At 41.4% G+C, this 16,728-nt stretch overlaps 1 protein-coding gene across 1 annotated transcript in view; it reads left to right on the plus strand.

The window, feature by feature from the left end:
• Nucleotides 1–16,728, plus strand: part of LOC109930580 (SWI/SNF-related matrix-associated actin-dependent regulator of chromatin subfamily D member 2-like) — a 46,318-nt gene that overhangs the window by 11,185 nt on the left and 18,405 nt on the right. The window contains exons 6-11 of the mRNA XM_048614758.1: nucleotides 1,293–1,412; nucleotides 2,633–2,728; nucleotides 4,294–4,395; nucleotides 5,282–5,443; nucleotides 8,156–8,253; nucleotides 9,216–9,351. Coding sequence (XP_048470715.1) covers nucleotides 1,293–1,412; nucleotides 2,633–2,728; nucleotides 4,294–4,395; nucleotides 5,282–5,443; nucleotides 8,156–8,253; nucleotides 9,216–9,351 — 714 coding nt within the window. The remainder of the gene's footprint in view (nucleotides 1–1,292; nucleotides 1,413–2,632; nucleotides 2,729–4,293; nucleotides 4,396–5,281; nucleotides 5,444–8,155; nucleotides 8,254–9,215; nucleotides 9,352–16,728) is intronic.

Genomic DNA, 16,728 nt, shown 5'->3' on the forward strand with positions numbered 1-16,728 from the left:
TCATTTAAGAGGTCAGGTCTGTAGACCCGCTGAAGATGGGATATCACTGTTCTTTCCTCAGTTGGAAGAAAAAGAGATTTTGATTAATCACGAATTGGCCTGGGAGCAGTCGTGGTCAAGTATTTGGCCAAAATTATCCTGACCAGAAGATCCTGGGTTGGAGTAGGTGATCTAATTTGGTTCTGTAACTACCTTGACTATACTTCTTCCCATCCACTTCCTGAAGATTATCTATTCCATTTTTCCAGTTTCTCTGTCTCTGTCACATATTTTCTGACAATGCTCCCATCCACACCAAGGCATCCAAAATGTCTTTCTTTTTCCTCAACTAAATATGTCACTCCAATAGAACCTCATCTCTGTCTGCCCATATCCTGCACCTTGGGTTTCACCTAATTCCCATTCCATCTGGAACAGCAATGTGTGGTTTCTCTGTCTTCTCCTTCCAGCCCATTAATCTCCAAATTCAACAGACCATCCTCCCTCATTTCAGCCACTTCCAGTGTGATGCCACCACCAGCCATGTTTTCCTGTTCCTTTTCAGCTTTGGGAAGGGGACATTCATACATTCACTCCACCACGTCCATGTCCACTCCTTACTCTTCCCCCACTGCTGGTTGCCTTTCTCACAACAGCTTCCTGTACAAGAGATGTCAGCTCTTGAACCTCCTCCTTTCCCTCTCTCAAAGGGCCCAAACACACTTTCTTGGTGAAACAATAACTTTCGATTTTATGTACTGCTTACAATATGGTCTCTTCTACCTAGGAGAGACCACAAACAGGGTGACAATGTAGCACCTCAGTTTAGATCTTGCTGTGATCCTGAGCATCAAATCTCATGTAATGTTAATCTTTCTGCTTCACTACCAGTCCCTCATCTCTTGACTACATACTTCACACCCTTCCAGTTTCAAAATTGAGTTCAACAATTTCAGATCAAAACTACTTCCTCATTCTTAAAGATAGCAGCTGCTGGCAAAAATTCCACTTTTCCCATTTACATCTTCGTTTGAAAGCACATTCTTATTCTTTACTGAACCCATTACTATTCCCTTATCACCATCACCTTTTTCTGTAATTTAATCTCCCTTTGACCTTTGTTCTTTTCTCCCGCTTTCTCTGCCTCTGCCTTAGTTTATGATGTCACGTTTCAAACATCTTGTAGTTCTGAAGAAAGGTTATCAACTTCAAAAGATTTAATCTCACAGAGATTACACACTGTTACCTAATTATCATTGACAGATGACCCCATTGGAAAGTTTCTGAGACACTTGGTGTTTTCTTCATTTCAGCAAAAGCGTAAACTAAGGATCTACATCTCTAACACCTTTGCTCCTGCCAAGCCGGAGGGCGATGAAGGAGAAACTGTTGCATCATGGGAGCTTCGGGTAGAAGGAAAGCTACTTGACGATGTGAGTGGGATTTTTCTGTCTTGCAGTTGGCTCCTGTACCACATGATGGTCTTAAATATATGAGTTAGAAAGATTGTCCTATTTGTTCCATTTTAATAAGTCCAAGAATGAGTATCTTTTATTTTTTTTCTTTATTTTTTTTCATTTGTGGAACGTGGGCGTCACTGGCTGGCCAGCATTTATTGCCCATCCCTAGTGGCCCTTCAGAAGATGATGTTGAGCTGCCTTTTTGAGCCACTGCAGTCCACCTGCTGTGGGTTGACCCACGATGCCATTAGGGAGGGAATTCCAGCATTTTGACCCAATGACAATGAAGGATCGGTAATTAATTTATTTCCAAGTCAGGATGGTGAGTGGCTTGGGGGGGGGGACCTTGAAGGTGGTGGCATTCCTGTGTATCGGCTGACCTTGTCCTTCGAGATGGAAGTGGTCTTGGGTTTGGAAGGTGCTGTCTGAGGATCTTTGTTGGAGGATCTTTGGGGATCTCACAGTAAAGCTATTGGAGGGCTTTGTATATTAGAGCTCTTTTAACTGAATACTTTAGATATACATGCATTTTATAAAAGATCTAACTAATAGCTGGCTAATTAGTTTACAGTGAGTTTAGTGAACACTTGGTACTAGGACACAGTATTGACTGTCCAGCAGAGGGTTGTAAGACTTCAGTCCAGTTGTCCAATTATGTCTAAATTGTAAATTGCAATACTATACTTGATAATTAGCAGAACCTCAAAACCAAATGGCAACAGGTATGTGTTATTTGCAATAAGGTATAATGTTTATTTGAATAGATTCATAAAATAAACCTAGTATATTTTGTAAAGCCATCTGAACGTAAAATGTCTGTATATGTTTGAAATGAATGACGTCAATTTGATTTGTATAACGTCTCACAAAATGGAAGTAATATTGGTGGAACAGGGCATGGGGATACAGTTTACCCATGCTACAAAACTGTAAGAGCACAGTAATTACAACCAACATATTTGATTCAGTGAGTTCCTTACCTTGGCCATGCTGACAGAGCAAGGCATGGAGCACGTCCTAAGCAAGATAGAGAGTATGGAAGTCTCACACTCAAATTCCCTTAGTGGCAGGTAAAGTGAGTAGGTTTGACTGGGTTTCATAGCAAGTTAACATCCCGCCTTGGCAGTATGGCCATTTATAAGCAGGAGTGTATTTAACCAGACAACTGAAATGGGTTGATTTTCCTTTCACAGCCTGGAAAAGTGAAAAGGAAATTCTCATCCTTTTTCAAGAGTCTAGTTATCGAATTGGACAAAGATCTTTATGGACCAGACAATCACTTAGTGGAGGTAAGACTGACTGCTTAGTAGTAATTGTGTTAAATAACAAGACAAGATCATTGTGTGATTTCCCCTCATTCCCAGGCTGCACAGGAAGCACTAATCTTGATAACCAGGAAACTTGCACTGCCAACAAAGTGTGATAATTATATAGAACCAGGCCACTGCAAACTTCTTTAAGACTAAGATTAAACACGCAGCATGGAGAGTAATATATCACAACAATCAACACAAAAAATGGGAAATGTGATATCACAAGCCAGCTAGCTTAACCAGTTCTATAGCAGGAGGCATATGTATTGCGACTGCCACTCCTTCATAACTCACCCATTCCCTGTGTACATTAAATATCAGTCACCACGACACATTTCATAATGTTCCCTGTTTGTTGGCTTTCACCACATTTGCTTTGCCCTGCATAAAGCTAATTGGATCGCTCTGTATAAGGTGCCAATGTGTTTGACAGCTGCTACTTACGTGTGTGCTAGTGAGTCCCATCTGTTCCTATTGTGGGAGGTGAGAAACCCTGTGTGTGTTTTTGAGACTGCTTCCCTCTTTTTTTTTTTCCCTCCGAGGAATCAACTGTTTCTTAGCAAAATTAATACTGCACAAAAGAGCTGGCAGCCCCAAGCTGTGCAACATATTCCTTTTGTTCATGTGTGTGGGTCTATATTACATTCCAAACAATAAAAGGGATTATAATAGCAACCCTGCAGTTTGCAGAACAGCTAGCGTATGTTTGCCCAGCAGAAGGTTTTTAGACTGTAGAGTGTCGTGTGTAGACACAAGCCTTGGTAAATATAAACCAAGTGAGAAAAAGAAAAGATTTATCAACTGACACCAGTGCTGAGACCATTAAAAATCTCAAGATGATGTTTTCTCAAGATGATGGCCAAGTAAAGTGCACTTAAAATGGTATTCAAGCGTTCACTTGAAATAGGTTGCTCTGTGTGGACCAGTCCTCTGGTGCCTCAGATTTAATGCTGTTGCATTTGTGTTTAAACTCTTTCTTGGCATCACCCTTTGCTTTCTGTTCTGAGCTGGAAGTCGTCTCATTCAAAGGTTAACCCTTTGTCCCAACATTGATAACTGCGCCATTAGCCAATTTTGCCTTGCAGTCTGGGATACTTATAGTAAATTATTTTGCCCTTCTATCTCCCTGTGTATTCCTTTGAGAACCTTATTCAAAATGATATCTTTGACCAAGCAACCAATCATCCATTCTAATTACTCTTTCCTGGCTTGAGTTGTTCTTTCTTCCCTTAGACCTTTATGAAGTGCGTTGGGACATTTTTCTCTGTTAATATAATGTGATACAGTATATAAGTTGTGCTTGTTGCTGGATTATTAAATACAATTCACTGTGTTTTGAGTGAGTTGCTCCCCAGGCACTGACCAAGCTAATTAGACAAGCTTTAGGGAAATTAGGCATGTCATTGGCATGTGTGGCGCAGGAAGCAGAGGCTTGAGAGATGGTCACTGCCCACTTAGCTGTAAATACTCACAGAATAAACAAAAGTAAGATATTCTTTTTGATGTGTTATATAATTTGAATTGTATCTCTTGGATTATAGTGGCACCGAATGCCTACAACTCAGGAGACAGATGGCTTTCAGGTGAAGAGACCAGGAGATGTGAATGTGAAGTGTACCCTGCTATTGATGCTGGACCACCAGGTAAGAATTCCTTACTTCACTGGAACCCAAGCTGCTTTAGGCAGTACATATTAATATCTCCTATGAAGCTGTTCTTGCAATTTTGTTTTCCAATGGCCTACTGTGGAGAGACAATGGCCTAGTGGTTTATCGCTGGACTGCTAACTCAGAGACTCGGGTAATGTTCTGGGGACCTAGGTTAGTGTCTGCCTTGGCAAATGTTGGAATTTGAATTCAATAAATATCTGGACTTAAAAGAGTCTAATGATGACCCTGAAACCATGTTGATTGTTGGGATAAACTCATCTGGTTCACTAATGTCCTTTAGGAAAGGAAACTACCATCCTTACCTGGTCTGGCCTACATATGACTCCAGACCCACAACAATGCGGCTGATTCTCAACTGCCCTCTGGGAGATGAGGGGTGGGCAATAAATGCTGCCTAGCCAGTGACGCCGTCATCCCATGAATGAATAAACAATAAAAAACAGCTATTGCTTAGGAGTCACACCATAATGGTAAGAAAACTATAAGTTGGGAAACACAGTGCACTAACTGAATCACTTAAGTAAAGGCTGAGACAATACTGTTGGTCTACAAGGCTGCAGGATAATAAAGGAAATCTAATCATATTCTTTATAATGAAAATGACATTCCAGCCTAATCAATATAGTGACCAGAACTGTGTTACTCTCATAATTCACCCACCTCAGCTGTTGTACTGTAGAACATACATTTATTTGCCGGTAAAGTGATTTCCTTGACCTGTGTCTGCAGTCACAGCTTTGTCAAAGTGGTGGAAGTTTCATTTCATGTTACATTAGTCAGGAAGTAGCAATAAAATAATCTCTGAAACTGAACAAAATGTGTAGCCTATGGTCGCAAATAAAAATGCCTTCTACTTCAGCCCCCACAGTATAAACTGGATGCCAGGTTGGCACGATTGCTGGGTGTCCACACGCAGACACGGGCAAATATCATGCAGGCACTGTGGCTGTACATCAAGAAGAACAAGCTGCAGGATAGCCATGAAAAAGAATACATCAACTGCAATCGCTACTTCAAACAGGTAAGAAAGACTTTACTCCAACAAGCAGCTTTTACCTGCAGTATGTGTGCAGAGGTCTCTCCCATGATCACCAATGCTGTGAGTTCCTCATCTCAAAATTTGGAGGGAGAACTAATGAGATCACAACGAAATTTCTCCAAGAGGGAAAGCAGATCCAAGCCTCAGAAATGGCAGTTAAGCTGATGTGAACTGAAGCACAGAGGCACTTCTGTCCAGAGTTGGAGAGCAGTCAATGCATGGCATTAACTACATGAAACATGAAGGAAGTACAGAAATAAAAGGCTCCGGATGTTCCATAGTGTTGATCCGGTCTTTGGTATTTTCCAAGTTTTTGTTAGAATAACACAATGTTTTCGTTTCTGTGTTGTTATGCTAAAATCCAATTCTTCTCAAGAATCTATGTACAGCAAGTGTATCCAAAGAACCATGTTAAGGCCTCATGAAGGAAATATTAGTAGGGCTGTGAAGAAAACGCGATGGAATGGATTAATTCGGCATATTGCTAAAGGAAGGTTGTGTTCGACAAATTTGATTGAATTTTTTGAGGAGGTAACCATGGAGTGTTGATGAGGGTAATGCATGTAATGAGTCTTCATGGACTTTAGCAAGACTTTAGATAAGGTAGACATTCACAGCACAGAACAAGGCCAGTCAACCCATCATGTCCACATTGGTCAACAAAGATCTGGCGAAACTCATGCCTGGTCAAGAAAGTGAGACTCCATGGAATCTAAGGAAAAGTTGCATGTTGGCTGAGGCAGGATGTTACTGTAATTGGAAGTGGGCTTCTGCAGGACTTGGTGCTGGGGTCCTTGCTGTTTGTGGTGTATATTAATGATTTGGACTTAAATGTAGGAGGTATGACCAAGAAGTTCGTAGATGACAGTAAAATTAGTAGAGTGCTCAATAGAGAGGAGGATAGATATAAACTTCAGAAGGATATCAATGTACAGCTCAGATATGCAGAGCAATGGGAATAGAATTCAACCCAAACAAGTGTGTCCTCGCGAACTTGGGGAGTGCTAACAAGGCAAGAGATTAAGTGGTAGAAGACTAAGAGGAGAGTTGAGAAGTTTTTTCACTCAGTGAGTGGTGGGAGTTTGGAACTGACTGTCTGAAAGGGTGGTTAAGTGTGAAACTCTCAACATTTAAGCAATGTTTAGATACCCACTTGCATTACCATAGCCTCCAGGGCTATGAGCCAAAAGCTGGAAAAAGGAATTAGTGTGGTCAGATCCTTATTGACCGAAATGGACACAATGGGCCAATTAGCCTTGCTCTGTGTTGTAAACGTCTGTGGCTTTTCCAATGAGCCAGCGTAGGCACAGTGGGCTGTATGAAGCCCTGAATTCAAACAATGTGGATTGGCCATGCTAAATTGCCCCATTGTGTCCAGGGATGTGCAGGTTAATTGGATTAGCCATGGGAAATGTGGGATTATGGATATAAGGTGGGGGGCTTGGGTGGGATGCTGTTCGGAGGATCGGTGCAGACTCAAAAGGGCCAAATGGCCTCTTTCCACACTGTAGGGATTCTATCATTCAAAGCCATTGCAGTCAATCCTATTCTCTTTTGTCAGCCTGAAGATTTTGGAAAAACTTGATGGATAAATCCTCAGTCGGAGCATCATGATCTTTCAGGAGCAGTATCTTAAGATAAATGCTGAATAAAGAATTTTAATGCTCCATGCGTCTCCGCCATCAGTTCCCACCCTTGTGTACACACACAATTCCACCTGCTGGGTACTTGGACATTCCTGTAAGCATCATGACAAAGAAGACAAAGGCATCATTCCATAATAAGCTACCTCCTCAATATGGCTGAATTTCCTTTTTTCACTTTTCTGCTTCCTTTACACTGTTCTCAGAGGGTCTTACACCAGCTGGAACCACAAATCATGCAACGTAATCCAGGACACTTCTAGTGTTACATTTAAATCAGTTAACGTCATCCTTCTGCACAGACTACATGTGCTACCACCTACACAATAAGGCTGAAATTAGGAACTTTGTCTATCGGAAATTAAAGTCAGATTGTTCATTCTGTTCCACAGGATGCTGTTCTTGTGTGAGTCCAACTGGAATAAAATTCACCAGAATGCTCTCGCCTACTGAAATGTCCCGTATGTCCCCCTCCCTAAATACACCCAGACCTCCCCACATAAGCGACATTGTTAGTGTATTCTGTACCAATGTTGTCAGCCTGAACTGATTGTAAAAGAAACGGCTGAAAATTGAAGTACTTTTCCGTTGGTGTTTACAGTTAAGAGTCACGTGTGGAGAGTCTGTATGCCTCTGCAAGTTGCAGTATATGTCAGGATATATTTTTGTTCATTTTTCTCGTATCACCAAGAACTGCAGTAGCCAAAACCAACATTTTTGATCTACCAGTGTCACCAATTTCCAGTGTTTGCCAATTAACAGTGTTTGTTGTGATATTTACTTGAGTTGTTGCTTTATGCTGCATTAGGTTATTTTGGACAGTTATATTTTATTTGTAATTGGATCAGTCCATCTGAAGTCGAACCACTTAAGCACAATTTCAACATGGGAATCCATGTGAACCCTTCATTAAGGAGTCCCAGGTCAGTCGTAAACATGGAACCCTTAATAACCTAGTCATCAATAAAGTTGAGATTTGTGCTGAGAGGCACAACAGTTATAGTTGTCTTTTACTGTATCTCCTTCGTTAACAGTGAATCTGTTTTCGTAGATCTTTAACTGCATGCGAATGAAATTCTCTGAAATTCCGATAAAGTTGGCTGGTCTCCTGCAGCACCCAGATCCCATCATTATTAATCACATGATTAGGTAAGTGAAGGGGGTGTCGATAATCTGATTGTCACGCTCAGGGCTGTGACAATTATTTGACTCAACAACAACGTGAGTAGTAAATATTTAGACCAATGCTGGACATTGTTTTAAAGGTCACACAGCACTTGACAGACTTATTTTGTAACTTTATTCTCATTGAAAACGACCACCAACCTCCTGACCTTGCGCCTAATATAAAAATACATCATTCAGTTTAAAGAAAGAGCTCGTTGCTGAGAGTAAAGCAGATCTGCCACATAGATCAGTGACCCCTGCAAAGAAGTCAGTGAAGGATCACAGTGAGGCCTTCAATCCACAAAGAATCAATGAAAAAGGCAATGAAACCCATGCCTAATGGTCAAAGAAAACTGGTAGAATATAACTCAATGGGCAAAGTTGCTGATAATTGTGCTAAAGCTTCATTGGCTGGAATTATTCGTGAGGTTTTCAGGTTGCTGAAACTCACCCAGTACATTGTACACCAAATTTGATAAAGTCTATTCTCCCTGTATACATCTGCTCCAATTAGTTGTATTGGTACTGTGCACAATCACATCAGACTATGGATTTAGCTACATAGACGTGGTATGTTCTGGAATGGGATGACTGGCAGTGATTTACAAGTAGAAATTCTATTAAGAGGTTCCTATAGTATCACAAACTGGAAAAGTATTCACTTATAGCCTATACTGTGAATGTGTGCTGTTGTTTGAATGTGACTGGGTGTAGTAGCAGACTGTTAGTGATTGGATACAGCAATAGAATCTCTATTTAAAAATTGGGTACGGTAATATAGAGGCTGAATATTATATAATTCTATCTTACAGCTGATACAGTAAGCAAGGGTTTATACAACCTATGTTTGTGACATTTTGCAGTAATTTAGATGTTGTATTAGTGACCAAGTACAATGATTCAGAGTATTATGTTAATGAATCTCCTCTAATCGGTTGACACAGTGTGGATCCTAATGATCAGAAGAAAACTGCATGTTATGACATTGATGTTGAAGTTGATGACCCTTTGAAGAGTCAGATGAACAACTTCCTCCTTTCAACAACCAACCAGCAGGAAATCGCAGTGTTGGATATTAAGGTAAGCAAATATAAGATAAAGGAATATGAATTTCTTTTCCATTTCTATTTTCTGAGGCTATATAAGACAGTAAGAAGTACAAACAGGATTAGGCCATTTGGCCCCTCAAGCCTGCTCACCATTCAATAGGATCATAGCTGAAACTTAATTCTCCAAATCTACTTTCCTGCATTTCCCTGCAATCCTTGGCTTCCCGACTGATCAATAACCTATCTGACTCCGTCTGGTTATACAGAAGCACTATGGCCCTGCAGCTCTCTCAGGCAACGAATTCCAAAAACACTCAGCCCTTTGAGAAAAGAAATTCCTCCTTATCTCAGTCTTAACTTGGTGGCCCCTTTATTCTGAGGCTATGGAATCTGGTCCTAGACCCGCCTATGAGAGATAATATCCTCTTTGCATTTACCCTGTCAAGCCCTTAAGAATCCAGTATGCTTTGATGAGGTCACCTCTCATTCTTATAAACTCCCGCAGGTAAGAGTCCCGGCCTGTTTAGCCGTTGCTCATAAGACAATCCTTCATTCCAGTGATCATCCTAGTGAACTTCCTCTGAAATGGGACTAATTTAGCTTAGGAAACTTAGGTTGTTTGCATACTGTACGGATCTTTGACTTTAATTGCCTTCAATGAAATTACGTTGTTCCTTAAATAAGGGGACTAAAACTGCTCACAGTATTCCAGTTGTGGTCTCACCAAAGTTGCAGTAAGAATTCCCTATTCTTATACTCCAACCTGCTTGAAATAAGGCCCAGATATTTTAGATACTAAGCCTTCAAGTTGACCAAGATGGGGTCTTCAACTGCAACACCAGAGGCAGAGGAGACAAACGGGGTTGCGGTGGGGCAGAGACAGAATGCCAGCTTGGTGAAGGAGTCAGTGTACAAAAGGAACAGCTCCCTGAGGGACTATTAGTGTGGTCTGATTAACAACATATTTTCTGTTTAGCAGTCATGGAAGAGGCTACATGGAAATTGGAGGTTAGCAGTAATGGCTGTCCTAACAATAAATAACAAAAGAATTCCACTGAGGGTTTGAACACTGCCTAAAGCCAGGGTCAGCTTACACTGTTCATTTCCTGAGCCCTTTGAAAAACTTTGGGACATCATCTATGACATATTTTCCATTACTTCATCAAAATGTATTTTGCAAAATCTCTGAGGATTTCTCTTAAGTGAGTGTCGTGCTACTTTGCTTTAAGTGTAAGAGGAATTGGAGAAAAGGGAGTCCTTAGTGTTGGGCATCTTGTTGGGTTCCCCCTTAGTTCGGATGAGGAACGCGAGAAAGACGTGAGGTCTGGAGGTTTTGAGGCAGCAAATGCAGAAAAGAGGGAATGAAGAGCTAACAGAACTTCTGCCCCCTTGTGGCTCCAACACATCCCTTCTCTTTCATGACCTTCAGTGCCACATCCAAGAGCGTGAGCATCCTCTGTCTTTGTTCCTGAGCCATCCTGAAAAGTGTTGCAGTGTATTTCAGCGGCAGAAGGCACATGGAGCTAGTACCTGATGTAACAGTTCCGGGCAAGTTCAAACCATATTCATCAGTCACTTAAAAGCTACAGGCTAAAATCAGACTTTCAAACAGGCGTTTTATTAGCACAGACCCAATTTGTGCTTGTTTTTAACTTTTCATCAAAACAAACCCCTATGAGTCCCAAAATTCTATCTAATCAGTCTCTGAAATCAGTTGCTGTGGAAAAGCTCAAATCAGTCCATGACGTTCATTGGATTCCAGGCTCTTAATTTATGACTTGGAAACTAGTACAAATTGAGGTATCGCAGGATAAACAGAACACATCTTTGTCTAAGACTTAGCTTGATATGATGCTACTTAATTCTGTCATTAAAGTGTTACAGTCGCTGAAATAATCCCTTGAGTGGAAACATTTGTGAGTTGGTCTAAAGTCAGGTGACTAAGGGAAGAGTTCTAAGTATTCTGTGTGACAGGGTCAAAAATTGGAAGTTCTTTTTGAATGTTGACACATAACTATTTAAATTCGGCTTGGTTCCCTTCACCATTTTATAATATTTATTTGCCTGGATTTTGTAGTTGATGGGAAAAGCAACAAGGATTAATATGTGCAAAAATTGATTGTAGCAAAGTTTTGGCATATTATTTCTGAAACCATTTCAGCTGTTTACTGCCTAAATGTATTAATTCCTTCCCTAAATCCCTCTACTTCTCTATGTCCTATTTTTTTAAGATGCTTCTTTAAAATTTATCTTTTTCTCCAAACGTTTGGTCACCTGCCCTAACATCTGCTTATGTGGTTCAGTGTTTGATAATATTCATCTGAAGGAATATTTTGCTACATTAAAGACACTAAGTACAAGTTGTTATCTTACTATTACAAACACATATTAACCGACCTGACCAATATTGTGAAATTTATAATAAAAACAGAAGATACTCAAAAATATCAGCAGGTAAGGCTGCAGTTTTTATCTCTGATTTCCAGCATCTGCAGTATTCTGCTTTTCATTTATTGTGAAATTTATGCTGAGCTATTGCTCGTGTTCCTAGTTCCATTGCGATTTAATTTTTTTAGCTTTGCAGTTATAACCTTAAAAAAATGAGTATTTAGATAATGCTTTTCAGGATCACTGGACATCTCAACACACAAAGGGAGCAATGTATTTAAGGTGAGGGGGGAAAGTTCAAAGGAGATGTGAGGAGCAGGTTTTTTTACACAGAGAGTGGTATGCGTCTGGAACGCACTGCCAGGGATGGTGTTGGAGGCAGATATGATAGGGGAGTTTAAGGGGCTTTTAGATAAGCACATGAATATGCAAGGAATGGAGGGATATGGACCAAGGGCAGGCAGAAGGCATTAGTTTAATTTGGTGACATGTTCGACACAATATCATGGGCCAAAGGCCCATTGCTGTGCTGTACTATGTCATGGGACGTAGGTGTCGCTGGCTACACCAACATATATTACCCATCCCTAGTTGCCCTTGGTGAGCTAGAGTCATAGAGCACAGACACAGACTCTTCAGCCCAACTCGTCCATGCTGACCAAGTTTCCCAAACTAAATTAATTCCACTTGCCTGCATTTGGCCCATAACCCTCTAAACTTTTCCTATTCGTGTACTTGCCCAAACATCTTTTAAATGTTGTAACTGTACCTGCACCCACCACTTCCTCTGGCAGTTCATTCCACATAGGAACCACCCTCTGCGTGGGGGAAAGAAATTGCCCCTCAGGTCCCTTTTAAATCTTTCTCCTCTCACCTTAAAAATATGCTTACTCCCCACTCTAGGGAAAAGACCTTTGCTAGTCACCTTATCTATGCCCCTCATGATTTTTATTAACTTCTATAAGGCCACCCCTCAACATGCTACACTCCAGTGAGAAAGTCCCAGTCGGTCCAGCCTCTCCTGTAACTCAAACCTTCTAGTCTTGGCAACCTCCTGGTAAATCTTTTCTGAACTCTCTCCAATTTAATAATATCCTTCCTAAAGCAGGGTGACCAGAACTGTACACAGTACTGCAGAAGAGACATCACCGACGTCCTGTACAGCATCAACATGACGTCCCATGTGCTGTATGTAGACCCACAATGCTGTTAGGGAGGGTATTCCAGGATGTTGACCCAATGACATTGAAGGAACAGCGATATATTTGCAACTCGGGATCATGAGTGGCTTGGAGGAGAACTTGCAGATGGTGATGTTCCCAAGTATCTGCTGCCTTTATCCTTCTATATGGGAGTGGTCATGGGTTTGGAAAGTGCTGTCTAAAGGTACTTGGTGAACTTTTTGAAAGAGTTGATTGATTGATTAATAAACCGTTACAACATTCAGCCTCATCACCCTCAGGTAATTAGTGATCAATGTGCTGTTATTGTACATTTATTATATACTGTATGACAAGTCGCTGGCACCTGCCTCAGTGGTTAGCACTGCTGCCTCACAGCACCAGGGACCTGGGTTCAATTCCAACCTCGGGCAACTGTGTGGAGTTTGCACATTCTCCCCATGTCTGCGTAGGTTTCCTCCAGGTACTCAGGTTTCCTCCCAAGATCCAAAGATGTGCAGGTTAGGTGGATTGGCTGTGCTAAATTGCCCATAGTGCCCAGGGATGTGTAGGCTAGGTGGGTTAGCCACAGGAAATGCAGGGATACAGGGATAGTGTAGAGGGTGGGTCTGGGTGGGATCCTCTTCAGAGGGTCGGTGTGGACTCGATAGGCCAAATGGCCTGCTCCCATACTCTAGGGATTCTGAGTCTTGCTGATTAACTCAACACACTGTACTCTCCCTTTAGAGACATAGATTGCTCAAATACCTTTTGTCTTGGTTATTTAGTCAGCCTACTTAAGTATATAAAAGAGTCATAGAATCATACAGCATGAAAACAGACCCTTCACTTCCAAATATTTTAAAGTGCATAGCATTGTATTTGAAAACTTACCATTGTCTATGGTTGGCCAGCAGCTCCTGAGTCTTAATTAGTTGTCAACAATAAAATGTGGGGCAGGTCTCATCACCTCTCCACATATTTCCACAGTACATCAGGACCTGTACACTAATGGTAAAATCCTAGCCGAAATGAAAGTAACTGAAAATGACTGTGTTTTTACAAAAAGCAATTGTACAAAACCATCTCATAGTTACATTGGTCAAACTTGCATCGGTTCAACTTGCACTGAAAAGCTTTTAGGGCTCGTCTGTTTGCATCCGTGTGGTTCAAAGAAACAGCTTAATTTTTTGCGAGCCTCCTTGAAGGTCCAGAAATTAGCAGAAATGGTGATTAATTCAGTCTGTAGCGGGGGTGGTTCCCAAGGTAGGGACCAATTCTGTTGCACAATTTTGTAAACTGGTGCCAAAATATATTGTATCTCCTGTGGACATTGTTTGTTTGTGCTGGAAATTCAGCAAATGGTTCTGGTTAATTTTTGGGTGAATTGTATTGAAAAACACCACTTTTGTAAAACAAAATAATGCAGATGCTGGAAATGTGAAATAAAAGAAACTGCTGGAGAAAGCAGATCTGGCAGCATTTACGGAGAGCTAAGGAATGTTAATGTTTCCAGTCCAATATGAGTTGTCTTCAGAATTTCTTTTTATTTAGTCATGGCATGTGGGTGTCATTGACTGTGTCTGCCTGGGTCAGCATTTATTGCCCATCCCTAATTGTCTTTGAGAAAGAGGTGATGAACTATCTTCTTAAACAGCTGTAGTCTCTGGATGTAGGGGCATCCACAGTGTGGCTTTGAAGAGAGTTCCAGGTTTTTGACCCAATACATTGAAATAATGGCAATATAGTTCCCAGTGTGTTGACTTGAAGAGGAGCTTGTAGGTAGTGGTATGCCCGTGCATGTGCTGTCCTTGTCCTTCTAGATGGTAGAGATTGCAAGTTAGAAGGTGCTGTCTAGGAAGCCTTGGTAAGTTACTGCTATGAATCTTGTAGATGGTACACACTTTGTGTCGATAGTGAAGGAAGTGAATGTTGAAGGTAATGGATGAGGTGCCAATCAAGCAGGCTGCTTTGTTGAACCTCCTGACTGCTACTAGAATCACGGACATCCAGGCAAGTGTAGAGTATTCCATCGTTCTCCTTAACATGTGGCTTGTAGACGATGGATAGGTTTTGCACTTAGCTGAACTGGCCTCACAAAAATCGTTTAAAGGCTGAATTGACACATCTATGAAAGGGGTCAAAAATGCCAGAGGATATTTTCCTTGATGGAAATAAACAAATTTTGGATCGAATTTAACAGATCTGTAAATGCATGTTTAGGTAAGGGCCTCTCACATTGTAAAAACAGCTGAAATGTTTTAATAAAATCCTTCCAACGAAGGGTCACTTGACCCGAAACGTTGACTCTGATTTCTCTCCCCAGATGCTGCCAGACCTGCTGAGCTTTTCCAGAAATTTCTGCTTTTGTTTCAAACATATTAAATATCAATATGGTAGCTTTAACCAATAAGATGCAAAGTATCCCAGAATCTTTAAGGAATATTTAGGTTTTGTAATTTGCGTACCTAACCTCAGCAGAGCAGAAATGTTCTGTTAAATTGACTCAAACAAGCCATAGGGCAGAACCTTTTAGGTATCTGAGCCATATGGGTTATGTTGAGAAATGTGGCAGAATCTCTCTGTGAGAAGTCTGGCAATGACTATCTCCACATTAGGAGTGTCTTGTTGCAAATTTTGTGCATCTGCTGGACACCAAGACGAGTTTCTATTAAGGGGGGTAGGGGATTATAACTTGTTAACCACCTTATTAATGGCACAGCTCACCTCATTGATGAACAACTTCGTGTTTTGCAAACAATCCAAGTAAACCAGACACTGAGAATCCAGGCTGTGGAAGTTGGAGCGGGTACCAGGCAACTCCAGCTCACTGCTGGCTACAAGTAGCTTCCATGTTGCTCAGCTCCAAACAGCGACTCGGGGCATGATCCATGGACACCAGCCACAGGCACCCCTCATCCTCGCACATTGGTATCTGCCGATCCTTCCTGATCCGCATGCTACCACTCCAATCCACCAGCAAGTTTCTAAGGAAGCACAGAGTTCCATTGCAAAGTACACCACTTTGCGCAGAGGGATAGGGAACCAGCTCACGTATTGTACCAGGCTGAATCCTTGCTTGTTTGCTCATTTAGTGCCTCCCGCATGCTCATAGCACATTGGTCCTTAAACCAGAGCTTAAATTTATATTGAAATGCTCTTCTGCACAGACACAGACTGCTTGTCAGTATGAACATGTCCAAGGTAAGATAGGCATCTTGCTGCGTAGGATCGCAGAACAGTTACAGCAGTTTTTAAAAGCAAGTAACCTGGGACTAATTGTAAGCCCCATTTACATAGCTGCTTGTTCAAGCAGTAGTTGAAATGTAGTTTGCAGACAAACGGGGACGAGATTCAGCCAGTATCATGTAGCTGATTGATCTGTGGACCAGCGACCAATTATTGATGCCAGAGGTCATCTGCTTGGCAACAGCCATATGCTTAGTTCTTGGATAGCTGAAAAGCTTGGGGATGTGAACAAGAGAGTGAGAAGCCTTCTGATCGACACCAGTTCAGGAGCTCTCTCTGTTCTGTACAGTGAAAGCCACTTTATCTTTCCTCCAGCGACTGCTGTAAGCCGTGAATTTTAATAGGTTAGAGACCTTTTGAAGGTTTGAACCAGCGACCCCTGTGACTCCTGCAAACCTGTGAAATGATCTACAGAAGGATTGCTGAAAAGCAGTGCTGTAATTAACACAAGAACCATTGCAGTAGATCCTATGAATAGAGACCACTGAACTGTTTTCCTAGTTTTTCTTCTGTCCATAACACCCATGTTTTATTCTTTTCTCCCCCTGTGTGGTGTGTGTGTGGGGTGGGGTGTGGTGTGTGTGTGTGTGGGGTGGGGTGTGGTGTGTGTG

This window comes from Rhincodon typus, chromosome 30, assembly GCF_021869965.1.
Source record: "Rhincodon typus isolate 14 chromosome 30, sRhiTyp1.1, whole genome shotgun sequence".
In the NCBI taxonomy this organism is placed as follows: Eukaryota; Metazoa; Chordata; class Chondrichthyes; order Orectolobiformes; family Rhincodontidae; genus Rhincodon; species Rhincodon typus.